This window comes from Perognathus longimembris, chromosome 3, assembly GCF_023159225.1.
Source record: "Perognathus longimembris pacificus isolate PPM17 chromosome 3, ASM2315922v1, whole genome shotgun sequence".
In the NCBI taxonomy this organism is placed as follows: domain Eukaryota; kingdom Metazoa; phylum Chordata; class Mammalia; order Rodentia; family Heteromyidae; genus Perognathus; species Perognathus longimembris.
The window spans coordinates 87,381,955-87,409,926 of NC_063163.1; the positions used below are offsets into that span (position 1 = coordinate 87,381,955).

Sequence of the window (27,972 nt, forward strand, 5' to 3'; positions counted from 1 at the left end):
AAGTACACAAACTAAAAGTTACAAGCAAATCCTATTGCTCTGATATCCCAGAGATAACCACGATGTACAATTGTGCTTCCCCTGATAGAAGTGCTCTAAATAGAGACAAAAATATTCTTTACTGCCTGGTGCCATTGGCTCATACCTGTAAATCCTAGCTACTCAGGAGATTGAGCGCTGAAGATCACAGTTCAAAGCCAGCCCAGGCAAGAAAAATCTGAGACTCTTTATTTCCAATTGACCACCCAAAAGCCAGAGGCAGAGCTGTGGCTCAAGTGTGAGAGCACCAGCCTTAGGTGAAAAAGCTAAGGGACAATGCCCAGGCCCTGAGTTCAAGCCTCAACACACACACACACACACCTTACCTATGTAAGTTTTTGTTTTTGTCAGTCCTGGGGCTTGAACATAGGACCTGAGCTCTGTTCCTGAGCCTATCTGTACTCAAGGCTAGCACTCTATTACTTGGGCCACAGCACCACTTCCAGCTTTTTCTGAATAGTTTCTTGGAGATAAGAGTCTTATGGACTTTCTTGCCTTGACTGGCTTCGAACTGCAGTCCTCAGATCTCAGCCTCCTGACTAACTAGGATTACAGGCATGAGCCACCAGTGCCTGGCTTCTATATAGATTTTGTGTTTTTGGTTTCTTTTTGGTTTTTTTTTTTTTTGGCCAGTCCTGGACTTTGGACTCAGGGCCTGAGCACTGTCCCTGGCTTCCTTTTTGCTCAAGGCTAGCACTCTGCCACTTGAGCCACAGCGCCACTTCTGGCCGTTTTCTGTATATGTGGTACTGGGGAATCGAACCCAGGCCCTCATGTATACGAGGCAATCTCTCTCGCCACTAGGCCATATCCCCAGCCGATTTTGTGTTTTTTTTGAGACCAGGTCTCATTATGTAACCCAGGCTGGCTTTGAACTCTTGATCTTCCTGCCTCAGCCTCCTGAGCACTAGGACAATAGGTAAGAACCATCACACATAGACAACTCTGTACTTAGTAGAAATGGGGTCATAGTAAACTGCCATTGACATTTCAGTACCTTTAACTATGCCACATTGTTTTCCTATGCTGATATTGGGACTTGAACTCAGGACCCCACACTCTTGCTCAGATTTTTCACTCACATGTCTGGTGCTCTACCACTTGAGCCACATCGCCAGTCCAGCATTTTTCTAGTTAATTGGTATTTGAGTCTTGCAGATTTGTCTGCCTGGGACTGGCCTCAAACCTCAGACCTTGGCCTCCAGAGTAGCTAGGATTACAGGGGTGAGCTATGGTGCCCAGCTTTTTTTTTTTTTTTTTTTTTTTTTTTGGTCTGTGCCTATTTACTCTTCCATCCACTCATTTTTCCTAAAACAAAAATGACTATCTTGTACTTATATGAAATGCACCATTTTGAAACGAAATAAAGAAAACACACCAATCTATTTAATAATGTCATCTGATCCACAGACAGCTCCAAACACTCTTGAAATTCACCAGCAGACACTTCCCAGCTTCCTCTACTAGTGCTGACATTGTTCAGTTGCTTTTCTATTTCTTCTTTTCATTCTGTACAAGTTTTATTTCCTCTAAGTGAAGATTCCTCACAGCAGGTGTTAGTTCAGGCACTAAATCTGGAATATTCTAAGCACTGTGAAGTTTTGCATGTCTCATCTCAGGCAGAAACGTGAGAAAATGGGAGTTGATTTTGCTGACACCTCGCCTTTCTCCAGGGGCCCTGAATTCCCAAATCTCCTGACTTCATCTCACACTTGTGCCCACCTCCTCCACCCCACACTTCTAACTGCAGCCTTCTGGAAGCCCCTCCCCCGCCACATGTTCTACAGCTTCCTTGTGCAGTTCTATAATTACTTGTGAAGTTTTATATATAATGAAAAACCAGAGGAAGCTGGGTGCTGGTGGCTCATGGCTATAATCCCTGCTGCTCAGGAGGCTGAGGTCTGAGGATCACAGTTTGAAGCCAGCTCTGGCAGAAAAGTCTGCATGAGACTCTTATCTCCAATTAACTACTCAAAAAGCCAGAAGTGAAGCTGTGGCTCAAAGTGGTAGAAGATTAGCCTTGAGCAAAAGAGCTCAAAGACTGCGGTGGGGCCCGGAGTTCTAGGCCCACAACCAACAACAAAAAAAGTTAAAAAGAAAAACTAGATGATCACTGTGGTAGTAAATAGCTGTCATCCCAACTCTCAGGAGGCTGAGGCAGGAGGATTCTGGAGCTCGAGGCCAGCCTGGACTCCACAGTGAGACTGTGTCTCAAAATAAACAAAGAAAACTCGACTTGAAAGGAGAGAGTTTTGCTGTAGATCAGGGAGGGCAAGCCCTCTTGAAAGGAGAGTGGAAAATGAGGATTAATGAGACCTCACAGTGTTCTAAGGATCACATGAAGCTGTAGAACATTTTCACTAGTAAAGGATCTGTGTGTCCAAGAAATATTGTGGTGCCAGCCCTCTGTCTTCTTCTTTGTCTTCCTCCTTCAAACAAATCCTCCTTTGTGCTTTCTTTTTCTTTCTTCTTATTTTATTTTTTTTTTCTTTTTGCCAGTCCTGGGGCTTGGACTCAGAACCTGAGCACTGTCCCTGGCTTCTTTTTGCTCAAGGCTAGCACTCTGCTACTTGAACCACAGCGCCGCTTCTGGCATTTTTTGTTTTGTTTTTTTCTGTTTATGTGGTGCTGAGGAATCGAACCCAGGGCTTCATGCATGCAAGGCAAGCACTCTACCACTAAGCCATGTTCCCAGCCCTGTGCTTTCATTTTTAAGCACCTACTATAAACTAGCCACCATTCTAGATCCAAAGAATAGTGCAGCGGACAAAACAGCCAAGGCCTTTGTCCTCATGAAGCTTACATTCCACTGAACAGAAATATATGATGGCAAAGGAAACAAATTGTGTAGCTGTGATTACAAGTGGGTACTACCATGCCTGGTCTAATGCAGACCTTTCTACCTATGTGTGTGTGGCCCTGGGGAGGGAATGCAGGGTTCCAGGCATGGAAGTAAGCGTTCTCCCACTGAGCTACAATCTCTGCCCAAGTCATTTTTATTACAGTGACAAGATTGGAATGTATTATGAAAAAGCAAGCAACAGTGGGCTGTATGCAGAGGATGTCATTCACATTATGAAGATCTCTCTGTATCTCGGTGTGTGTGTGTGCGCACACATGCACACACACACATACACACACACACATACACACACACAGCAGTGCTCTGGACATCTGGCCACAGGAGGCCAGCCTGGGTTTGCTGGTGCTGCTGTGTTTCTTTGCTCCTGTTGGGCCATGTCTTCCATTTGCTCTCTATCAATCTGTCCTTGTTTGAACTTTTTTTAGAAAGTCACTGGAAACCTTTGCCATGAGGTTTGACTTGTGTCTGTCCATTGGCTGTGAACTGTGGGTCAGGGAAAACAGAGAGCCTCCTCTATCCTGCCTTCTGTGACCCCAACAGGCAGTTGGTTCGTGGTTTGTGGTGAGTGCTATTGGTGACAGTTTCAGTGAGACGGGGTGACCTGGTTGGGGATCTAGTCATTGAGAGGGAACACACATCCAGAAACTGGGACGATAGTGTCTTATTTCCTTTGCTATGCAAAGGAGGTATGATGCTTCTAGAAAAACATGACTGTGGCAGAGCACGCTGACATAGAGAGTTGGCTCCTGAAAGCCTGGCACGGGTGGTGTGTGCTTGCCTGGTACCTACTGGGGACCCAACAGCCACAGGAAGGTGACGCCAGCATCCTCTTCTAACCCTGTTCTTTGTTGTCCCTTAGCTCTTTGCTCAAGGAGAACACTCTACCATTTGAGTCAAGGCTCCACTTCTGGCTTTTTGCTGACTAACTGGAGATCAGAGTCTCAGGGACTTTCCTGCCTGGGCTGGCTTTTATCCTTGATCCTCAGATCTCAACCTCCTGAGTTGCTATGACTACAGGCATGAGCCACCTGCCTCTGGCTTTAAAGCACTTTTTTAACTCAGAAGACTAAACCTGCCAGCCCAGTAGAGGATGGCTTTCCCCTGAGGGAAGGTCTAGAGGATCTGAAGGCCACAAGCCCAGCTGGTCAAGTGAGCGGCTGGGCAACATTCCTCCCCTCTGCCTGTTTTAAACCCACAGATAACCAGGGAGGTGGAGGCAAGACAACAGGGTTTCGGTGGGTGAAGGACATCCAGAGAGGCTGGTGGCAAGCTGACTGGCTTCTGAGATGGACAGTAGTCCCCATGGATGCACAAGAGTTTTGTGCCCAGGGAGGCGCACAACTGGGGGGCAGGGCAGGGCAGGGCAGAGGGAGAGTGCATGTGTCCAGGAATCTGTGTCTAATCTGGAGCGTGCTGTCTGCCAGGTCTAAGTGAGTTTTCAGCCACCAACTCCTGCATGGATTTTTCAACCCATTCTCTGTGGTCTCTCTGTTTAAACTACCAACAAATGGACAACACAATTTCTCACAGAATCTTCAAATTCTTGGCTTTTTTTCTTCCTCTTCCTTGATCACTCTGGGGAAGCCTTTTATCCAGTCTAATGCTGTGTCATCCTCTACCTTTTTCTCTGCATGTGGAATTCTGGATCATTTCTTCTTCCACTGTGTCCCATCTTCTGCCAAATGTAATGATTGAGTTTACTATTTTGCGCCAGTACTGGGGCTTGAACTCAGGGCCTCATACTCGTATTTGACTTTTTTCACTGAAGGCTGGCACTACTACTTGAGCCACAGCTCTACCTTTGACTTTTTGGTGATTAATTGGAGCTGAGAGTCTCATGGACTTTCCTGCCTGGGTTGGCTTCAAACTGTGATCCTCAGATCTCAGTCTCCTAGGTAGCTAGGGTTACAGGTGAAAGCTATTATCTCCTAGCTATGTTCCTTTAATTAAAAAAAAAAAATTCTAGGGCTGGAAATGTGGCCTAGTGGTAGGATGTTTGCCTAGCATTCATGAGGCCCTGGGTTCAATTCCTCCATACCACATAACAAAACAAAACAACAAAGAAAAAAACCCCACAATTTCTGTTTTGTTTTTTTTTTTTTTTTTTTTTGGCCAGTCCTGGGGCTTGGACTCAGGGCCTGAGAACTGTCCCTGGCTTCTTTTTTTGCTCAAGGCTAGCACTCTGCCACTTGAGCCACAGCGCCACTTCTGGCCATTTTCTGTATATGTGGTGCTGGGGAATCGAACCCAGGGCCTCATGTATATGAGGCAGGCACTCTTGCCACTAGGCCATATCCCCAGCCCCAAAACCCCACAATTTCTAGAAGTGCTATTTTGCCCTTTGCCCCATTGTGTGGGTTGGGTTCTGGGCTCTCTACTATGCGCAGGAGTGGTGGGCTCTGCCCTGAGGTGAAGTCTGAATGACCCACAGGAGCCCCCCTGGGGCTCTAGACAGAGACCCAGCCAGCCATGTTGGCAGATTTCAGGAGGAGGAGGAGCAGGTGGTTGCAGTGTGGCGAGCGATGAGGAAGTGGCAAGATATGGGGCTGGGGGGGGGGAGGCAGTGCCAGGTGGCCTGGGAGGTCAGGTGGATGCTAGAAGCATGGAGAAGTCCTTGTAAGTTTGGGATCCGCAGTAAGAGGATCTGGCTTATGGATGTGCCTCGCCTTAGGGGTGGGCTGTGCAGTGACTTCCTTCCAAGGGAAATGGGAGAAAGGGTAGCTTTACTGGAGAAAGCTGATATCCATGACCTTAGCCAGTGACTAGATCTGGGCCCTTCCTTCCCCGCCTCCCAGGCTACTCATGAGAAAGACATCTGACAGATCCCAGCCATGATGACCTTCAAAGCTCCTCACCAGTCCAGCTAGAACAGTAAAGGTCATCAAAATAAGAGGTTTGAGATACTGTCACAGCCCAGATTTAAATGCTAAATGCAGCACAGTTCCCTGGATAGGATGTCAGAACAAAACTAAAAGGTTATTAGGGGAGCCAGGCACAGTGGTGCACACTTGTAGTCCCAGCACTTTGGAGCTCAGGAAAGAGAATCGTGAGTTTGAGGGCAGCTTGGGCTACATAACAAGCTAGTGGTAGAGGCTTGCCCTACAGGGTGGGGCCCTGGGTTCCATTTCCAGTGCTGGAAAGAAAAAATGTGTGTGGGGATTTGGAACATGCTATCTACTGATTTTTGTTCCTGCAAATCTAAAGCTGTTCTAAAGAATAAAGTCTAGTTTAAAACCAAATCATGATTGCTTTGTGGGGCTAGAGAGGGGCATCATCAAGGCAGAGGTGAAAACCAAAGCCCCCAGGTGAGACAGGGGCTTGGGTGTGGGTGGAGCTGGGATTCCCCCACACACACACACTCATTGTGCCAAGCAAGGAATTGGGGGGCCTGAGGACAGGCAGGAGGTCCAGCCTGGATCTTCTAGCATAAGCAAATTGGTACCCAGCACCATTTCCTCAGATGCACTCGAGTGGGAGGAAAACAGGTTGGGAAGACATCTCAGGAGACTTGGTTTGCTCCTGCCCTGCCGTGTCTGGCTGTTGATTTATCAGAAAGGCACAGAGGAGGGAGCTGGGTTGATTTATGTAAGGAGGGAAGTGTGAGTATTGAGCCAGGAACACTCCTCTGTAAGGGCTCAGTGCCTGTCTTAAAAGAAGTTTCTAGAATGCTCTGAAACATACTAGGGAAACCCAGACAGGTGAAATGAGGATGGATGAGAGCAGCTGGGGAGGTAAGAATTTCAGGGGTGGCCTCCTGGAGGCGGTGGACACAGTCCACATACAATCTACAGGTCCTCGAGTCAGCTATCTTCCTGTTCTGGAAAGACAGCTGTTACTCTGGCTGCCACAACTTCCTGCCCTGCCAGGCTCCTGCCTGGAAGAAACCCTACCTTGTTCTAGGCTTTTATCCAGAAAAGCCAGATAATTAAGGGTCAGAGGTCAGCTGACCAGGCTTTGTCAGCACAGGGCTGGGCAGGGCTTACATAACTGTGACCACCAGTGGGTTATTCTTAGGCAGGCTCTCATGACATCAGGGCGTATCCGGCATTGACCCAAGGCCGCCGGGACAGGTGAAGGGCCTCTGATGATGCAGGAAATCCCTCGCAGCCGCGCACCAGCCGCTCACCCTTATAATCCTACTCAGGTGGCTGAGATCTGAGGCTTGCCCTTCAAAAGCCAGTCCAAGCAGGAAAGCCTATGAGACTTTTATCTACAATTAACCAGTAAGAAGCCGGAAGTGGAGTATGGCTCAAGTGATAGAGCGGCTAGCCTGAAGCAAAAAAAATAAGAAACAGTATCCAGGCCCTGAATCAAGCCCTAGTATTGGCATAAAGGAAAAAAAAAAAAAAAGGAAATCCCTTGAAATATTTCTCTAAGCCATCTCAACTCTAAGGTTGGTTGAGTTATAAATACCAGCAGGACATCCTGAATACTCACCATGGGAAGCCTCAAGGATGAGGCAAGTGTTGCTGCTCCTCCCTCCAGGCTGATTTCCTCACCGACAGTGGGGTGAGCCAGGTCCTGTGCCCTGGGTTGGGGGCAGAGCAGATGCTGCCTCCCCTTCCCCATCTGCTGCAGTCTCCACTCCGGGCCAGAAGGAGCCATTGTGTCATGCTCTGATCAGAACCCTCCAACGCCCTCAGAATTCTTAGATGAAAAGCCAAACATCTATGACCCCGGGATCCCTGCCCAGCTACTTCCGGTCCCCTCTCCCCTCTCTCTCCTCCCTCCTCCCGGCTTCTGCTCATTGTCCACTCCCCTCTCCCCCAATAGCCCAGCTTCTTCCTGCCTCTTGGTCTGTGAACTGGCTCTTTCTTGGCCCATCAACTTTCCTATACATCTTTTATACCTTAATGAGGTGAAAATCACATAAGATGTAACTACCAGTTTAAACTGCAAATTCATGGGTATTTAGTGTGCCCACAATGTGTTGAAATCATAGGTCTTTCTTCTTTCAAAATTTTACCTTCCCATAAAACCTCCCTCCCCTAGGGCCATGCTAATCTGCTTTATAGCTGTAGATTTGCCTTAAAAAAAAAAAAAAGCCAGTCCTGGTGGCCTTGAACTCAGGGCCTGGGTGCTGTCCCTGAGCTTTCATGCTCAAGGCTAGCACTTTACTACTTAAGCTACAGCTCCACTTCCAGCTTTTTTGGTGTAGTTAACTGGAGATAAGCATCTCATAGACTTTCTTGCCTGTATTGGCTTCTATATTGATCCACAGATCTCAGCCTCCTGAGTAGTTAGGATTATAGGCATGAGCCAATGGCATCTGGCTAAGATTTGCCTATTCTGAATATAGCATATAAAAAGACATACACAGGGGGCTGGGAATGTGGCTTAGTGGTAGAGTGCTTGCCTAGCATGCATGAAGCCCTGGGTTCAATTCCTCAGTATGATTAGATTCCTCAGTACCACATAAACAGAAAAAGCCAGAAGTGGAGCGCTAGCCTTGAGGGCAGAGAGGCTCAGGGACAGAGCCCAGGCCCTGAGTTCAAGCTCCAGGACCAGAAAAAAAAAAAAAAGAAAGAAAAAGAAAATAAAAAACATACACAGGGCTGAAGATATAGCTTGGGGGTCGATTGCTTCCTAGCATGTGCAAGGCCCTGAGTGTCATCTCCAGCACTAGAAAAATTAAAAAGGACCAGGATCTTTTTCTCATTTGTGTAATTAAAGGTTTATCCTGTACCATGCATGTATCAGTACTTCATTCCTTTTTATGGCTGAATCATATTCCATGATTTGCATAGGCCACAGTTGCCCTTAGAAATAATGCTGCTGTGCATATTCACACATATTTCTGTGAAGACAGGTTTTCTTTTTATTCTTTTTTCTTTTGGTGTGTGTAAATGTGGTACTGGAGTTTGAACTCAGAACTTTGTACTTGCTAGACAGGTGCTCTACCACTGAGTCACAAACCTCAAGGATTTATTTTTTTGGTACTGGTTATTTTGAGATAGGTTCTTGCCTTTTGTCTGGGCTGGTGTCTGGCCCATGATCCTCCTATTTTGCATTCCCATGATAGCTGGGGTGACAGGTGCACCTAACACGCCCAGCTTTTTCCCCTGGGATGGAGAGCTGAGATTTATTTTGCCCTGGCTGGCTTGGAATGAAAAGCCTTCTGATTTTAGTCTCCTGCCCGGCTGGGTGGTAAGAGCCTGACACCTTGCCCAGCTTTTGGTTGGGAAGGAGTCTTGAAAACGTTCCCCCCCCCCCCCCCCCCCCGCCGGATGGCCTTAAACTAGTTTTCCTGACTGCAGCCTTGTGTGTCTACACCCAATTTACTTTCACTTCTTTAGGTAAATATCTAGGAGTAGGGTTGCTAGATCATATAGTAATTTCATGTTGCAATGTTTTTGGTGCTGAGGATGGACCCCAGGGCCTCCTGCATGCTAATCATAGGCTCCACTTCTTAGCTATACACTCACCACCACCACCCCTTTTTTTTTTTGGTGCCAGTCCTGGGGCTTGAACTCAGGGCCTGGGTGCTGTCCTTGAGCTTCTTTTGCTCAAGGCTAGTGCTGTACCACTTGAGCCCCAGATCCACTCTGGCTTTTCTAGTAGTTAATTATAGATAAGAGTCTCATAGATTTTCCTGTCCTGGCTGGCTTTAAATTGCGATCCTCAGAGCTCAACCTCCTTAGCAGCTAGGACTACAGGCCTGAGCCACCAGCACCTGGCAACCCTCCCATTCACTCAATCATTCATTCAGTCATTTATTCATTGATTCATTTATATTTTTTTGCTGGTGGTAGGGCTTGAACGCTGGTCCTGGACGCTGTCCCTAGGCTAGCGCTCTAGCACTGAAGCCACAGCATAACTTCCAGCTCCCATTCATTTTTAAGAATTACTAGACTTGCTTGTGAAATTCTTTCCCCAGACATGTAAGGCTGGTCCCTCCTCATCACTCAAACATCAGTCTATCATCATCACCCCAGACTACCCCAGTTCAATAGCACCCCTCCCCAGTCACTCTCTTGTCTTCCCCCGTTTTGTCTTTACTTGGGATTAGTATCCCTTAGGAAGCAAGGTGTCTTGGGCCTCTTATTTCACACCAGGACCCAGAGCCTCAAACAGTACCTTGCACATACAGCCCTGACCCCACAGAACAGAAAAAGTGATTTCCAGGCCCCAGCCTCCCCAGGAACACAGGGATCCAGATTTGGAGAAGAATGTTTTTACAGCACATGCCTGTGCTGGAGATCTAGAGGATATGAGGACTACAAAGGGGGTTCCCAGGCCCTGGGTGGAGGCTTCCAGGCACCCAAGGGCCCTCTGCATCTCTACCAGGCAGGCCTGGGAGGAGAGTAGAGGAAAACCTAACCTAGGCATTGGGGCAGATAGCCCAAGGAAAGGAGAGAGGAGAGAGGGGAGAGAAAAGTGAGGAGAGGGGAAAGGGAAGTGGGGAGAGGGGAGAGCTGAGAGGTAGTACACTTTATTGACGGGTTCTCCCAGGTTCATCTCGCAATCCCAGACAAAGCCGGACCTGGCCTTGGCCAAGGTCCTGTCCACAAACAGAGTGCATCTCACACAAAACCAAGGGGTGGGGTGGACGTGAGGGAAGGCTGCCAGCCAGGGGGTGGGGAACAAGGCAGGGCCAAGGGGCTAAAGCGCTGGGTGCAGGGCTGGGGCACCCGAGGCCCCGGCAGGCCTGGCCAGCCCCTCACTCCCCCATTGAGGTTCCTAGTGGTTCACAGTGAGACTGGCTTTGATTGGCAGGGGGTTGATGGGCAGATGGACCCTTTCCCACCCACCCTCAGCCTGACTCACGGAGCTAGGGGAGGAGAAAGCAAACCCAGCCTGTGCCCTCTTCTCTGGAGGGGCAAGGGGAAGAGCCTAGTTCTTTACAACATCCCCCAGGCTGTTAGGAAGGGCAGCTATTCACTCCTGGCTCAGAAGTTTCTAGAACATTAATTTAGAGTTCTCGCCCACATTAGTCCCAATTTTAAAAATGTTTTGTTGAAATCTAGGAGTGAGTGGAACGCTTTGAACCAAGCAGTAAAAAACCTGGTGAGATGTTGATTTAAAAAGGTGGCTCTACCTTTGCCGGGGTCTGGGAGGACTGGGTGGGGAGATCAGCAGAGGGGGCTCATGGCAGCGTGGGGCTGGAGGCGAGATGCAGGAAGCGTGAAACGTGGGACGTGGCAGGTCGGCCTCCAGTGCTGTGGCCCGGACTCTGTGGGCGGGCCACATGGGCACACGTGTCAGGCAGGTACGGGGCCTCTGCCCCCCTGGGAGAGGCCAGGCCACCAGTCAGGCCTTGTGACTGTCATTGCTGGGCGGCTCCTTGTGGCTAGCCGTGTAGTCCGAAGGGGGCTCAAGCCCCAGCATCTGGCGCTGTACCAGCTTGGCATAGAGGCCGCCCTGGGCCAGCAACTGCTGGTGCGTGCCCTGCTGGACCACACGGCCCTTGTCCAGCACCACAATGAGGTGCGCCCGCTCCACGGTGCTCAGCCGGTGCGCAATGATGAGCACTGTGTGCTTCTGTAGGTTGCCGTGGATGGCCTGCTGGATCTGTGGGGGGCAGCAGGGAGCCAACTTAGGGGGTGTTCCCACCACCCCACATACCCTACACTCTCACTGTCCCCTACCCCTCTGAAACTCAGCTACTCACTTTTTTTTTTTTTTGCCAGTCCTGGGACTTGAACTCAGGGCCTGAGCACTGTCCCTGGCTTCTTTTTGTTCAAGGCTAGCACTCTGCCACTTGAGCCACAGCGCCACTTCTGGCCATTTTCTATATATGTGGTGCTGGGGAATTGAACCCAGGGCTTCATGTATGGGAGGCAAGCACTCTTGCCACTAGGCCATATTCCCAGCCCCTCAGCTACTCACTTTTAAAATGAGGGCTGGAACAGTGCTTGACTCTTGGATTATTCTAAGAGAATTTAGGTCCCAACCTAAGGGAGGCACCCCATGAGGTGGAGATCTGCCCTTCCATCAGACCCCAAGCTAGGCATTCCCCCCCAACCCCCCCAGAGATCCCAGAGTCCAGCTCACCTGCCAGTCCTGCAGCTTCTTCCCACTGTCTCCCCTGGTTCCCAATGGGCTTTCCTGCCTGGCCCTGTCCATTTCCCCAAATGGATAGTATTTTTTTTCTTTTGTCTTGTCATGGGGCTTGAACTCAGGGCCTGGGTGCTGTCCCTGAGCTCTTTTGCTCAAGCTATTGCTCTGTCACTTTGAGCCACAGTGCTACTTCCAGTTTTCTGGTGATTAATTGGAGCTAAGAGTCTCATGGATTTTCCTGCCCATGCTGGGTTTGAACTGTGATCCTCAGATCTCAACCTCTTGAGTAGCTAGGATTACAAGCATGAGCCACCAGTGCCCAGCTCTTTTTGTTGTTTTATTGATCTTTACTTTTGAAGGGTTGGATATAAAAACCAGGGCCTTGTGTACACTGTATACTAAACAAGTGCTTGAAATACTGAGCCCTAAAATACTGAAATACTCAGGCCCTAAAATTTTCTAATCAGTTCTTGTTAAACACCTGTCCCAAACCCTTCAAGAGCCCCACATCCCTCTTCAGCTCACTATCTGAACTCCTAGGGGACCTTGGGTAGTGAAGCTGCCCCATGCCACACTGTCACTAGGGACATCCTGCAGCTGTCAGAACCCATGATGTTGCAGACACAGGGAGAGACCCACGCCAGCCATGCCTCGTCAGTAATAATGGACTCACATTGGTTTGCCAAGCAGACCAGCAGGTTAACAAGGGGAATGACTAGGAAGGGCTAAAAGGCTTAGACTCTACTTTCTGCTTCATTTAAACTTTAAAAATGCTCTCAAATCAGGCTGGTGGCATGGCTCAAGTGGTAGAGCACCTGCCCAACAAGGGTGAGGCCCTAGATTCAAGTCCCAGTACCAGCTAAACAAACACCTGCTGGAGAAAGCCCAGAGTGGACAGGGTCATCACCTGCCTAGGTCATCACCTATCGACCCTTTCTTGGAGCAGTTACTAAAATGGCCTCACGTGGGAGTCCTGGCACTGCTCCTCTCAGGTGTCTGCCATCTCCAGCTCGGCATGCCTCTGTGCGAGGCCAGAATCCCAAGCTCCTAGCATGGATCACTGCCCGGAGAGCCAGGGCTCATGCGACATACAGAGACCCCTTTGTATGCCTGGAAGCCCTGCTCTCCCCTCCCTACACCCTCGGCCCCGCCTTTCACCTCTGTACCAGTGGAATACAGCTCAGCTATTCCTTACCCATCACTAGTCAATGAACAAAACCTGGGTCAGGACCTCAGCTGTGCTTGTCTTAGGCAGTGGCACCCCTCCTCCCTTTGCCCCACTGTCTGCCTCATATGACACCCTAGTGCTGGCCATGACAGTCCCTGGGTTTGTGTCCTTGTTTGTTAGCTGCCATCCACTGTGAATGGAAACCCCATGGGGGCTGTAGACTGTGTGTCTGGTCCAGCTATCACTGAAACCCCAGTGCATAGGGGTGGGGTATGTCTGTTCATGACTCTGGACCCTTTCTGCCAACAAAAAGGAGATGGAGAGAAGAGCCTAGGTCAAGGTCTCAAGGTCTGTTATAAGCTGTGACGTGAGGCTGGGGTTAAGGTTCAGGGTAAGTACTCATGCAAACTCTGGTTATGAGCCCCAGCACTAAAAAAAAAAAAAAAGTGGGGCTGGGGATATAGCCTAGTGGCAAGAGTGCCTGCCTCGGATACACGAGGCCCTAGGTTCGATTCCCCAGCACCACATATACAGAAAACGGCCAGAAGCGGCGCTGTGGCTCAAGTGGCAGAGTGCTAGCCTTGAGCGGGAAGAAGCCAGGGACAGTGCTCAGGCCCTGAGTCCAAGGCCCAGGACTGGCCAAAAAAAAAAAAAAAAAAGTTAGCCTCTTTCAGAAACAAGCTCCAGTGGCTCACATCTGTAATTCTAGCTACTCAGGAGGCTGGGATCTGAAGATTGTGGTTCAAAGCCAGTCTGAGTAGCCAGTCTGTGAGACTTATTTCCAATTAACCACTGGAAAAAAGGAAGTGGTGGCTGTGGCTCAAAGTGGTAGATAGAGTGTGCTAGCCTTGAGCAAAAGAGCTCAGGGACAGCGCCCAGGCCCTGAGTTCAAGCCCTACTACAACCAAAAAAGAAATAAGCTTCAGGATAGAGCTTCTAATCCAAATCTCCTAGTTGTGAGAACCTCTTGTTCATACTTCTTATAGCTTTAGTTTTGCCTAGAGCCCAAGATGGCTAGCCCTGCAAATTTACCAGTCAGGGAGCTGATGCTTGGGACAGCCCTGCGTCCATCTCTAATGCCCTTCCCATGCCTGTCAGGGGGAACACGTGGCCACCTGGCACAGCTCTGCCACGCAGCACTCACCAGGTACTCGCTCTCTGCATCCAGAGCACTGGTGGCTTCATCTAGGATGAGGACAGGGGGATTCCGCACCAGGGCCCGGGCCATGGCCACCCGCTGTTTCTGGCCACCGGACAGCTGGGCGCCTTTCTCTCCAGTCTCTGCACGGTGGAAGCACAGGGCAAGTTAGCAGGAAAGACAGCCAGGAAGGCCCTGGAAAAGGCATAAAGTCTCTCCCTGCCACCCTTGATGCTGGGCTTTCTAGACATTTCAGAGTCTCCCTGATGGGAAGCTCATCAAATGATGCTCCCTGCCCCGAGTGTAAGGCATGCAGAGTTAGCCTCTGTTTAAACAGCCACAAGTTAACATGCAGTGTTTATGGGATGTGAATTTCACCCTATAGGGTGAAAGAGAAGACCAAGCAGGGGCGGAGAGCATAGCCTCATGCAGACGATCTCACTTCCGCAGTGCCTGGAGGCCATGCCAGCTCCTCACCTGTGCTGTAGCCATCCTGGAGCTCCATGATGAAGCTATGGGCATTGGCCTTCTGGGCAGCCTCCACCACCATCTCAAAGGGCACAGTGGGCAGCCCATAGGAGATGTTGTCGGTGATGGAGCGGGCGAACAGCACAGGTTCCTGGCTTACTAGGGAGATCTGCAGGCAAGGCAGGAGGGGGAAAGAGGCTGGGAATGGGTCCAGTTAGCTGTTGCCAGCGGCAGCGTCACCAGCCAGGCCTGGCTGATGCCAGGAGTCTTAGGTCTGAAACCCGATCTACAGGCTGCACTCAACTGCTTCTCTTTCCCACAGGAGTCTCACAGTTTCCAGACCCTCAGCCTCCCCAGCTGACACACAGCCCCCCACCCCCACCCCAAGATTGTTGCTCTGGGCTAAGCCAAGTTCCCTGACCATCAAGAGGAAGATTGCTATGTGTCCCTGTCCCAGTGCTGACCAAATGGAGAGAATGCTGCTCTGTGAATGTCCCCGCCCTCCCAAGAACCACTCCAAGGAGCTACTGCCTTAGGATCTGGGTTAGGAATCTGGCCTACAAGAGTAATTGTATAGGAGATACTGCTGCAATCTATAAAGAAAAGAAAAGAATGAATTAATGGAGACACTCTGGCTACCCATAAAATGGAGATTAAAGAGTTAACATTCCAGAGCTGGGAATATGGCCTAGTGGCAAGAGTGCTTGCATCTTGTACATGAAGCCCTGGGTTCGATTCCTCAGCACCACATATATAGGAAAAGGTCAGAAGTGGCACTGTGGCTCAAGTGGCAGCCTTGAGCAAAAAGAAGCCAGGGACAGTGCTCTGGCCCTGAGTTCAAGGCCCAGGACTGGCAAAAAAAAAAAAAGAGTTAACATTCTAAAACGGGAGGTGTGACTCAAGTGGTAGAATGTCAGACAACAGCAAGAAAACTCAGTGAAAACATAAGGTCCTGAGTTCAAGCCCAGGTACTGGCACAGAAATCAATAAATCAAGCTGGACACCGGTGGATCCCACCTGTCATCCTAGCTACTCAGGAGGCTGTGGTTTAGAAGATCATTTGGAAGATCAAAGTAAGCATAAGCAGAAAAGTCTATGAGACACTATCTCCAAAATAACCAGAAAAAACAGGGCTGGAGGTGTGGCTCAAATGGTAGAATGTCACCTGAGCAAGGAGGCTGGGTGAGAGAGTGAGGCCTGAGGGAAGGGGCAGGGAGAGGGCAGGGCACTCACCACTCGGTGCAGGTACTTGTGGTCATAGGCACTGATGGGCCTGCCGTCCAGCAGCACCTGGCCACCCTGGACCGGGTAGAAGTTCTCTAGGATGTTGACGCAGGAACTCTTCCCACTGCCCGAGGGCCCCACCAGGGCGGTCACCTTGCCGGGGGAAAGGCTGAAGGAGACATTCTGCACGGGACAGAGGCACGGCACCATGTGGAGTCACCACTCACATCCGGAGGCTCCTGCCTGCCTCAGACACTGGGGGGTGGGGGTGCATGCACCCTGCCTTGGCTGGGCATGGCTGGTCCCCGGATAACCCCTTTCCAGGATTTGGAGGTGCCTTTAAGTTTTCTATTTCCTCTGCCTGCAATGTTCTTTTGGCAGAGAGCGACCTGCTCAGCCCCTGCTCTTTGGGCAGGTCTAAGCTCAAACATCACCTTGTCACCTCCTCCAAGAAGCCCTGAGGGACTGATATCCTCAGGCTCCCACACTATCTGCAAACAGCACCCATCTATCTTCTCACTCACTCTCTCTCTCTCTCTCTCTCTCTCTCTCTCCCTTCCTTCCTTTCTTTCTGCCAGTCCTGGGGCTTGGACTTAGGGCCTGAGCACTGTCCCTGGCTTCTTTTTGCTCAAGGCTAGCACTCTGCCACTTGAGCCACAGCACCACCTCTGGCTTTCTCTATATATTTGGTGCTGGGGAATCGACCCCAGGGCTTCATGTATATGAGGCAAGCACTCTACCACTAGGCCATATTCCCAGCCCCTTCCCTATCTCTTTGTAGGAGTTCCCTGGAGTCTAACTGCAGGCGAGAAGGACCCCTGCCTCCTATATTCCCAGCTGCAACCGCCTCTCACCTGCAGGACCTGGGTGTGGGGCCTTGTGCGGTAGGTGAAGGTCACATTCTCAAAGTCCACCCGGCCCTCCAGGTGGTCAGGGGCCAAGTTCCCATCGTGCACCATGGTCGGCTGCCTGTCGATGAACTCGAACACCTTCTCAGCGGCCCCCACACCCTGCATCAGGCCGCTGTAAACGGAGCCCACAGACTGCAGGGAGGAGACACACATTCCTGTCCCACTAGCACCCTGTGCCTGACACCTACCAGGTGCCAGGGGGTGGGGAGAGAGCAAGGACAGACAGCAGCTTTGAGGGAAAGAAAGGAGGCCCAGGGGGGTACCACCTGCTAGGAAGTAGACAATAACAATCATTGAAAAAAAACGAGGAGAGCAATGAAAAGTAATACTGTTGTTTGTGAGAACATCAGGAGCCTGCCTCTCACTGTCATTACTATTAATTCTCACAGGCACCCAGCAGAGCTCAGGGTACCAGCCCTTGAATTGACAGAAGGTACAAGGCAGGAACCAGCCTCACCTTCCAGTGCCTCGGAGAATTTCAGGGTTTTTGTGCTGGTCCTGGGGCTTTAGTTCAGGGGATGGGCACTGAACTTTTCTGCTCAAAGTTAGTGATCTACCACATGAGTCACAGCTCTACTTGCAGATTTTTAGGAGGTACTTTGCTGGAGATGAGTCTCATGGACTTTCTTACCCAGGCTGGCTTTGAACTATGATCTTCAGATCTCAGCCTTCTGAGTAGCTAGAATTATAGGCGTGAGCCACTAGCACCTGGCATGATTTCAGCTTTTTAAATGGGTTTTAATATGTAGTCTACAGATATAGATTCACCTTGGGTAAAAACAAGTATAGCATGTAAAGAAAGTCATAATAGTGCCTTTTTTATTGAGTACTTTTTTCTGGACTTTTTTTAAAGATGATATCTCAGGATGTAGCCTCAAACTTGAAATCCTCCTGCATCAGCCTCTCATGGGCTGGGATTATAGGTGGTGACACACATGTCACAACAACCAGTTTTTTTTTTTTTTTTTTAGCACTTTCTATATTCTTTGAGGACAGAGAATTCAAGTAACTTGCCCTGGGTCTCATCACTAGGAAGTGGCAGAGGTAGAATTCGAATCTGCCCATACCTAAGTCCCAAGGTTCTCGTACTTCCTGGGTCTCGCCTGTCTTAAGCAATACATACAATCTCAGGGGCTTCCTTGTCCTCAGATGGGGTGCTCTGAGGTGCTGTGCTATCCCCAGGATGGAGCCCCAGTGGGCCACACCAGTGACAGCTCCACGATGGCCCTTTGTAGAATTCCTTCCCTTCTTCTCTAGGTGCTTCCCACAGAAATCAGTAGCCCCTCATCCTACCACATTCTCTGCTTGCTTGGGGACCCCAGTATCTCCACCCTGTGGTGTTGCTTTTAAATGGGTGAAGTCCCATCCAGTGAGCTTGGGGGTGAGTCACTTGCTTCTCTGAGCCTCAGTTTCCTTTGCCAGCAGGGGACTTTCAGCAGCATGTGACTTTTTCAAAGAGCTCTGAGCGTTTGCAGAAGCCTTCTCTGTCCTGCCCCATGGTGTAGTCAATGAAGTCACCTGTTAGCAGCACTGTGATTCCTGGAGTTTCTCTGATCTCTCCCCTACCCTCTGCCCCCCACCCTCCCCATGGCCTCTCACCTCCATGCAGTCCCCCAGCACAAACTCATAGATGATGAAGGCGATGAGGTTGCCGCTGGTCATCTGGCCCGAGATGACGAGGTGGCCCCCGTAGTAGAGGATGCTGACCTGGACCACCAGCAGTGTGAGCTGGGGCATGGGAAAAGGGGGCCTGGGTTACCAGGAGCTCTGCCTCAGACCCTGACTTCCCTGCATTCTCCACCCCAGGGAGAGAAGAGAGCAGCCTGGAGGCTCCGTGCACCCCCATGAACTGCAAGTCTAGCCACTGGCAGGATGCCTTGGAGCATTTTCCTCCGAGGCCTCCAGCTGGGGCAGGCTTCATGCCTGGCCTGAGAACAAGGCTTCCTTTGTAGGCCCTGGCTCACACACGACATCCCCCCTTGAGTTCCTCTCTGGGCCCCGCAGTGGCTGCTCATCCTCCCCCCTGGAGAGACTGTGGCTCAGAGAAGTTCAGGTGCACAGGCTATCAGTCAGTCAGCTGCACAGTGTAACACAAGGAAGCTTGTTTCCTCCCCCATGGAGGAAGGGCTCCATTGTCTGGTAAGGGTTCTGGGAGGTGAGTAGATTCTATGTACCAGTGACAACACACAACCTGCCTGGGATCCCTGGTTACTCCTCCTCCACATCTTGACTTCAGAGCTGGAGCCAAAAAGCCAATGGAGGCTACAGTGTCCTGGTGTGGACGGATCACTAAGAGACTTAATCTTTTTTCTCCTCCTCACTGGCACTTTGGGGTGATAGCTTCTAGGGGATACCAGATAATCCCTGACCCAGGCTCCCCTGAAGACCCACATCTTCTTCCCTAAAACTCAGCCCTCCTCCCTCAGCTTATTCTCAACCAGCCACCTCCCATGAGGCTGAGGGGCAGTGAGGAGATGGAGTGCTCCCCATTCTCCCAGACATGGGGCATGCTGGGAAGTGGCCCAGGTGAGGTCCTGGCTGGCCTGCAGATGGGGTCTGCTAACATGTCTTCAGTTGGGAGAAGAAAGCTCCTACTCCCCTTCCTTGCCCCCCACCAAGACACAGGACAATAGAGATGCCCAGAGGGAACTGTGCTCATTCCTGGAAGGATTTTCTGCTGACTTGCTGCTGACATACAGAGTCCTGGTGGGCAGATCCCTCACATGTACACCCATCCCCCTGTGGTTAGGGGCCTAGGCCAGGCACACATACCCCACTGCCCCAGACATAGGACATGTAGGCAGCTGCCTCCTTCCTGTTCAGCTTGTACACCTGCTGCAGCTTGCGCAGGTACACCTCTGCCTCCTCCTCTTCGTTGGCAAAGCTCCGGACAGTCTTCATGGCACTGATGGTCTCCTCGGCCGTGTTGCTGGCTCTGGCCAGGGCACTCTGGACCTCTTTGGAGAGTCTCTACGGGCCAGAAAGGGGACCAAGAGGAGACCTCACAACAGAGAGCCCTACTATCTTCCTACTCTGGGCATCTCTCACTCTTCCACCCTTCAGTGGCATCAGCTCAGGTCAAAAGGACAAGAACACCCCACTGGCCCCGGCCTCCTCCCCTCTACACCTGACAGACAGATTCAGCACACTCCAGGAGGCGCTTGGGTGACTGGAGGGTGGGATGATCAAATCATCTTCAGGACCCAAAGGAGGCTGCTCTCAATGATTCAGTTGTGGGTAAAAGAGCTTCAACACCTGTTCCTGAGCTGGCCTAAGAGCTGGAGGCCCTGGATGGCAGTCCAGGCTGCACACCACATACTTAGGCAAGAGTCTGAGGATTGGCACAAAGATTCCAGAACTCTCAGCCAAGCCCTATATGGTGGAGTAAGCCAGGGGCTGTGAAATCCACCACACTGTGTGTGACCAGAGGCAGATGGCAGAAATGTGAGCTTTGTTGTAGCAGAAGTCCCTGGACTGAGCTGGTCAGACTACAGCAGCTAGACTACTAAAATTCCCAAACCAGCCAGGAAAGCTGCCCAGGGGCCAGAATGTCTCATGACCCGTGTCTGGGATCAGGCAGGCACTCTGCATAGTGGAGGAGCCATGCCGCTGCCCTGAGTCATGTCTGGCTGTGGGTGATGTGTGGTTTGTGGGCATGACTGATGGGGACAGTCACCACTCAGGCATGGAGTGGGACATGGGTGGAGCTTTCCAGATGCCCCACCCACCTGAATTTAGAGAAGGGGCCTGAGAGGCAGAGAGATGGGGACTGCTAGGGAGTTCCTGTGCCCAGCCAGGGCTGGGGGAAGTCAGGAATAAGGAAACCAGGCCTGATCCCCAACTATTTTTTCTCCTCAGTGAGGGATGACAGTGAGACCCAAGACCCCTCCTGGGCGCCAGGAGGAGGCTGTGAGGGTGCATTCACTCCATGCTGGGTGGGACATGATCCCTTTGCTCCCTTGACCTCAGTTGATGGGCACAGAAGGTTCCCACAGAGCTGGTGACAGTGACCTAACCAGGACAACCTGGAGCTCTGCTTAGGGGTCCCTTCCCTAGGGGCCTGGCTCTCTGGAGCAGGCCACCTGCACTTGTCATGGGACTCAGCCCAGCCTGCCTGGGCTCCTTAGAGTTCAGGGGTACCTGCCAATCAGGAGGCAGGAGAGAGTGAGGCCCAGCTCTCTCAGGAAGCATGGGGGGTGGGTGGCTGGAGAGAACAGTAGCCTGCCCTACACCCCCCAGCCCCCCAATCCATAGAAAGAGTGACCTGAAGGGCCTCTACCTTCCATCCTGCCTGTCACCTCCCTGCCCTCATGTCCTCTCCCTTTCATCTCCTTGGCTGCCTGGAAGTTTCTCAGACATACCGGGCATGCTCCCATCCCATGGCAGGAGGGCAGGGGCGGTGTGTTCTTACTCAGAACACACCACCCCCATGTCCGGCTCCTGCATGCCTCTCAGTGCCCACCACCTGCCACCACATCCTACACCATTGCCACCATGGCCCGGGTCCTCCTCTGGAGTACAAGGCCCACGCTGCTTCTCCCAGACACAGCAAGTGCTAAAGCCAACAGATGAAGGAATGCCAACCCAGCCTCACAACGCCCCTTCCTAGCCCCTGATGGCCCCCTGGGCCTCACCTAAGGGAAGCTGAGGAATGGCCAAGGCTCAGACCACAGCAGGGAACAGCAGCCTACCTTGTAGTACTTTCCATAGATGTTGGACACCATCATGATTATGGGGAATCCCATGAAAGTGACCAAGGAGAGCTGCCATGAGAGGCTGAACATGAAGACCACCACGCCTGTGACCTTGACCGTGTTCCTCAGGAAGACGTTGATGTTCTGGGAGACCAGGTCGCTGACCATGGTGGTGTCCGAGGTGAGGCGGGAGATGAGGTCCCCTGGAACACAGGCAGCTCAGCTCCTGCCGCAGCTTCGAGGGCCACTGTGGGCGCGGGGGACACTAAGGCCCTTCTGAGGCGGACACTGGGGAGTCTGGGCAGGATGGGGGTCTGGGGTGGGGGAAACAGCACTGGAGGGCTAGACACTGGCATTTTCTTCTGCTTTCCCACTATACAAGAGATAGCTGAGGCTCAGAGGGGAAGGCCTGTCTCAGCATGATATGCGCCCACAACAGGGCCAGATTTTAAGCCCGTGTGGTGAGGAGCCCTCCTCCGACCTCGGGGAGGAGAAGGGAAGGTGCCCTGTGTGGGAGTCTTATAGCCTTGTGGGTCTCATCCCCAGGTCACAGAGAACACTGGCTCTGAGAGCTGAAAGCCAGGCTGTTCCACCTCAGCACGTGGGACTGTGGCTGGCTGTGCTCAGCCCATTAGGGCTGGGCTCTGCCTCTGCCAGCCACAGGGTGGAGCAGTCTTGGCTCTGTGGCTGCCATGGGGTAGCAAGAAGTGAGTCCTTCAGTCCCTACAGGGACCTCAATGGCCTGGCTAGGGTCCTACGGAGGCCGCAGCTCACACCAAATATTACCAGGGCATAGGCTAGGCCAGTGGTGCAAGCCAAGCCCTAGTGTGTTTCCACTCTGAACATGACCTCAGGGAGGGCCAGCAGAGCCGAGGCTACCACTGCACCCACTTGACTCCTGGATGGGAGGCAAGCCACCCTCCACACCAAGCCCCCAGGGACCAACCTGTGCGGTTCTCGTCAAAGAAGCTTGTCTCCTGAGATACCAGCGAACGGAAGAGACAGTTTCGGAGGCGAATGTTCAGTCTGGCAAATATGAGGGTAAAAATGCCGCCCCGAATACCTGCGGCAAATGAGCTAATTGCAGATAAGAGACATTATAGCATGACGTCCTTCTGACAGGTGACAGCCATCACCCAGCCAACCCCCCCTGCCCTCCTGCCAATGGCCCCAGGGCCCTTTGGGGCAGACAGGCACCAACCTCAGGCCACTGGTCCAGGGCCGGTCCCACTGCAGGGTAGCCCTCACACCTCGCAGGACCCCCACAGCCAGGGCAGGGGACCCAAACCTGCCAGTAGGCCTCTCCCTTCAGCATAGACAGGGTAGGTCCATCTTTCAGCCATAGGGCATGCCAGAGAAGCCCCAGGACAAGAAGGTGTGGACCAACCAAAGCCATTTGGGGAGCTAGTTGCCATGGTAATGGACTGAGGGACCCTGTCTTGAACCTCCCTGGCCCCCATTTGCTTTAGGAACGGGTCCCTCCCACTCCTGGATGCAGGCCTGGGTGTGCAGGACTGAGTGGCTACCTGCCGATGGCCAGCAGACACACCACGATGACCGCTGTGCTAAACTGGTCCATGCTCTTCTGGATGACGATGCTGTCAATGGCTCTGCCTGTGTAGTACGGCAGGAAGGTCTCACCTGCAGGAGGCAGGGAGGCTCAGGGAGGCTGGGTGCACCTGGGGGCCTCTCCTCTTAGCAAACTCTGCTCCCAGCAAACTCTGCTCCCCCACACCCACCCCATGCTGCTTATGATCCCTGTCTTCAGGAAATGGGCACAGGAGACCTTGGTTATAGTTCAGACCAACTGGGCTGAGTTGGGCTGATGTTAACAGTGACGGCCACCAGACATGGAGGGCACACAGCCAAGTCTCCCAGGGGGGGCTCATTCCCTTGGGAAGGGGAGAGGTTGAGGTACAAGGCCACACTGGGCCATACAGCTCATCGGCTGTTGATAGATGGTAAAGGTGGCATCACTTCACCTAGGTGGAGAGTCAAAAATCCAAAGTCTACAAGCTGGAAGGTGTTAATATTCTGCCCGGTGATGTCATCAATTGCTGCCCTGCCCTTCTTAGTGGAGTCCTTTACAGCTTTCCAGGTGATATCTCCCTCAAATCTCTTTACAACAACCCTGGAGATGCAGAGAGCCCTAGTAATTTGCTCAGGTCGCAGAGCAAGGGCTTGGGAAGGGCCCAGACTCAAGGTTTCCCACATGAGGACTTCTTCATTGTCCCTTCCTGCATTTATCTGAATGACCCCCAAATTCCTATGCTGAAACTCAACCCTTTCTGTGATAGTTTTTTAGGGGTTTCTAGAATGTATTTAAGTCATAGATGAAGGAAGACCCTCTTGGAGGGTTTGTGGTCCGTTAGAAGGGTCTAGAGAGTAGGCTGGCTCTCTCCTGCCTTCTGGCTTTTCCATGTGAAAACACAATATCCCTCCCTCCAGTGTACATCCCTCCCCTCAAAGGCATCCAGGCTTCATCCTGGAACAGAGGATGCTTCTTCTCGAACCCTGTTTTTGCCTGAGCCTTGAGCCTGGCCTTCCCAAGCTCCAGACTGTGGGGAAGATATTCCTACTGCTTGGAAATCACACAGGCTGTGTGAGTTGGAGCAGGATACTTGCCTTCCCCCACCCAACCCCAGAATGCCCACTCTCCTAGAAACATCATCACTCTGGGCTGGGTCCCTGCCTGTCCTAGGATCTATCCACAGGCAAGCTGAGCTAGAAGCTGGGCACGCCACTGGCACTCTATAATAAAGGTCAGTGAATGGAGCCTGGGCAGCTCTGACTTGACTCCATCCGGGGCCAGTCATTTTTATGTGGCTCTGGTGCCCTCTACTGGGCCTGGGAGCAGAAGCCAGGAGGTGGCAGCCCAGAGGGCCTCCCACCCCTGGGCTCTGGGCCCACTGAGTTCCACCTGAACTGCCTTCTTCCTGCCCATTTACCCACAGGGAAGAAAAGGTCATAGATAAGCTCTGACATCAAATACTGATGACAATGACAACCATTACTGGGTCCTATGTGCCCTGCGAAGAATTATGCAGATGCTTGAATCTGCAGTGTCATGTGACGGAGCCTCTACATTCTGCTGCCACACCCTCACACTGCTCTAAGTCGCCTCAGTACTGCTCCTTCCCTCTTTCCTCTCCATCAGTAGACAGTGGAATCCTATTGATGATGCTCTCTCAAATCTTGTTTCCCCTCTGCTCAACACAGTCTGCTGCTTCCACTCAACCTGAATGACAGCACCCCCTTCCCAGTGACCTTTGTCTTCTACCCTTCCCTCTCTGCTCACTCTGCTCCAGCCTCAATGACCTCTACTAGTCCTTGAACCACTAGGCACCTACCTACCTCGGTACCTTTGTGTGGCTGGTCCCTCATTTGGATTCTTACCCCAAACCCCTTATCTTTTTTTTTTTTTTTTTTTTTTTTTTTTTTGGCCAGTCCTAGGCAGTGAACTCAGGGCCTGAGCACTGTCCCTGGCTTCTTTTTTGCTCAAGGCTAGCACTCTGCCACTTGAGCCACAGCGCCACTTCTGGCCATTTTCTGTATATGTGGTGCTGAGGAATCAAACCCAGGGCCTCATGTATAGGAGGCAAGCACTCTGAGGCAAGCACTCTTGCCACTAGGCCATATTCCCAGCCCCCAGACCCCTTATCTTTGAATTCTTATTTTCTTCAAACCCAAATGCCACCCAATGTTCCTAGCTTTGGTTTTTTTTTTTTTTTTTTTTTTTTGGCCAGTCCTGGGCCTTGGACTCAGGGCCTGAGCACTGTCCCTGGCTTCTTCCCGCTCAAGGCTAGCACTCTGCCACTTGAGCCACAGCGCCGCTTCTGGCCGTTTTCTGTATATGTGGTGCTGGGGAATCGAACCTAGGGCCTCGTGTATCCGAGGCAGGCACTCTTGCCACTAGGCTATATCCCCAGCCCTAGCTTTGGTATTTTTAACCTTCCTATTTGTGGAAATACATTACTTCCACTGAGAGGGAACTGGAGCTCAGAGCAGTTAAATCACTTGCACACGTTTACATGGTTGGGTTGCCAAGAAACCCATATTAAAGGATCCTAGCCAGGTGTAGTGGCCATACCTGTAATCCTGGCACTGGGTCATATAGCTTGGGCTACATACCAAGACCCTGTCTCAAAAAGCAAAGCACAATGCCAACAACTAAAGAATCTTGACTTAGGAAATACTCAACACTGCATATGGCCTTATCCCCAGTGGGTAGGTGGTAGGGTTTCTTTCCTCTCTTGCTGCCTGCCCCTCCCTTCCTCTCTTCCTTCCATTATGGGGGTGCAGAAAAAGGCTGGCAGGAATGAATGCTGATTGAACTTTTGGCTGAATAGTATCTCAGTAACCAGTATTCACATTTACTGCTGCTTTTGCAAGACATCAGGCTTCATCTCTTTTAATTCTTAGATAGGCCATCAATTCTCAGGGTAGCCCATCAAAGCCCCCATTTCCAGATGGGAAACTAAGTTGGGCTGGGGATATGGCCTAGTGGCAAGAATGCTTGTCTCCTATACATGAGGCCCTGGGTTCAATTCCCCAGCACCACATATACAGAAAGCAGCCAGAAGTGGCGCTGTGGCTCAAGTGGCAGAGTGCTAGCCTTGAGCAAAAAGAAGCCAGGGACAGTGCTCAGGCCCCGAGTCCAAGCCCCAGGACTGGCAGAAAACAAACAAACAACAACAACAACAAAAACCTCAGATGTCCAGATGGGAAACTAAGGTTTGAGTAAGTTAGATAACTTGCCTAAGGTTCACAAGTATGGACTTGAGCCCTTGACTTTCATTCAGTCCCGTAGGCTGGCAAAGTCTGCAGGGCTGGGTTGTAGGGTGTCAAGTGTTCTCTGAGCAGACAGCAGCTGACAACAGGGCCCTGCACAGATCATGAAGTGACATCTGCCTGTGCAGACAGGTGGTCATTCATTCCTTCACTCATTCATGCCGTGAGCATTATGCTGGGGTTCTAGACTTTGGTGACTCAGGGCTGGTAGGGAGGAAGGATGGGGTTGGTGATTTTAATCACCAACATCATAACTGAGGTGCAAAGACCATGGTCAGTAGAATGCAAGGAGATTCCAAGGAGGGGCATCTGGGTCCAATGGCCAGGTAGAATGGCTAAACAGAAATGGCCTTCCCAATACTCAGTCACTTCCTGCATTCTGAGAGCTGTTTGAGGCATTTTATTCCCTAAATGTTCCCCTCCCCTCCCATAAAAAAGCATGTGTGGTAAAGGCTTAGCCTTTACCTACAGTTTGCCTACAGTTGATGGCACTACTGGTGGGTGTGAAACTTTTAGGGAGGGGCCTGCTTGGAGAAAATAAGTCACTGGAATATGGACTTGAAAGGGCATATGGGGACTCCAGCTCCATCCTGTTGCTCTGCTACTAGTCTCTCCTTGGCTTCCTGTCTCTCTGCTTCCTGTCTCTCTGCTTCTTGCTCTCTGTTTCCTGCTACTATAAAGTATATAGCTTTGCTCCACCACACACTGTCACCTTGATGTGTTATCCCACACAGAGACAACTGAGAAGGCTGACTGGCAGACTGAAACCTCTGAAACCATGACCAAAAGATACCTTTGCTTTTAAGTTGTTTATCTCAGGCATTTTGTCACAACAATGCACAGTTGACAGGCACAGCACTTTGATGCACACTTTTTAGGCATAGAGGCGCAGATTTTCAGAGAGGCTACGCAACTGCCTAAAGTCACACAGCTGTGATGGGGTGGGACTTAAAGGATGACAAGATGGATGATGACAGGAAGGAGTGGCAGAGTCAGGCCTTCTCTGAAGACACCACCCTCCTGGACACTGTCCCTATGAGTTAACCTTTTACTACCTCACAACAGCTAACATTCCTGGATGTTTAGCAGAGCGTGTCAAGCTCGGTGCTCAGTCTCTGTCCCGTTGATTCAACAGTCACAGGCTGTGAGAGGTCTTCCCTGAACTCCCTCCACAGAGAGGGACACGAGGTTCAGAAAGGTTTGCAAAATGGCAAGGCCACACAGCTTTGCACCCAGACTTGCAGGTGCCAGAGCCTGGGAAGTCTCAACCCAGCAATGCCCACATTGCCCGAGGGGACCGGACCCATGGCAACAAATACACCACATGTCCAAACCCAGAGATGCTTACTCGACCAAAACTGTCACAAGACCCAAGTATGGCAGCACATGCTGGTCGTCCCAGCTATTGAGAGGCAGAATGGGAGGATTGAGGTTTGATACCAACCTGGGCAAAATGGTGACTCTGTCCAAAAACCAAACTAAAATCATGGCTCAAGCAGCCGAGTACCTGTTTAACAAGGTCCTCAGTTCAATCCCCAGTATGGCCAAAACATTAAAAAAATAGGTAAATAAAAATCCACAAAGCAGGGGCTGGGGATATAGCCTAGTGGCAAGAGTGCCTGCCTCGGATACACGAGGCCCTAGGTTCGATTCCCCAGCACCACATATACAGAAAA

The 27,972-nt window shown here is 51.2% G+C and overlaps 1 protein-coding gene across 5 annotated transcripts in view; it reads right to left on the minus strand.

Annotated features, from left to right (window-relative positions):
- Positions 1-10,318: 10,318 nt before the first annotated feature.
- Abcb9 (ATP binding cassette subfamily B member 9) overlaps positions 10,319-27,972 on the minus strand; it is a 29,056-nt gene continuing 11,402 nt past the window's right edge. For 3 of the 5 annotated variants that reach the window (XM_048343068.1, XM_048343069.1, XM_048343067.1), the window contains exons 3-12: positions 23,032-23,146; positions 22,452-22,582; positions 21,503-21,708; positions 19,584-19,781; positions 18,411-18,539; positions 16,755-16,943; positions 15,910-16,083; positions 14,686-14,845; positions 14,215-14,351; positions 10,319-11,413 (exon numbers count right to left, since the gene is read on the minus strand). In XM_048343068.1, coding sequence (XP_048199025.1) covers positions 11,153-11,413; positions 14,215-14,351; positions 14,686-14,845; positions 15,910-16,083; positions 16,755-16,943; positions 18,411-18,539; positions 19,584-19,781; positions 21,503-21,708; positions 22,452-22,582; positions 23,032-23,146 — 1,700 coding nt within the window. In that variant the 3' untranslated portion in view covers positions 10,319-11,152. The remainder of the gene's footprint in view (positions 11,414-14,214; positions 14,352-14,685; positions 14,846-15,909; positions 16,084-16,754; positions 16,944-18,410; positions 18,540-19,583; positions 19,782-21,502; positions 21,709-22,451; positions 22,583-23,031; positions 23,147-27,972) is intronic. The other 2 variants (XM_048343071.1, XM_048343070.1) reach the window with 2 other exon arrangements.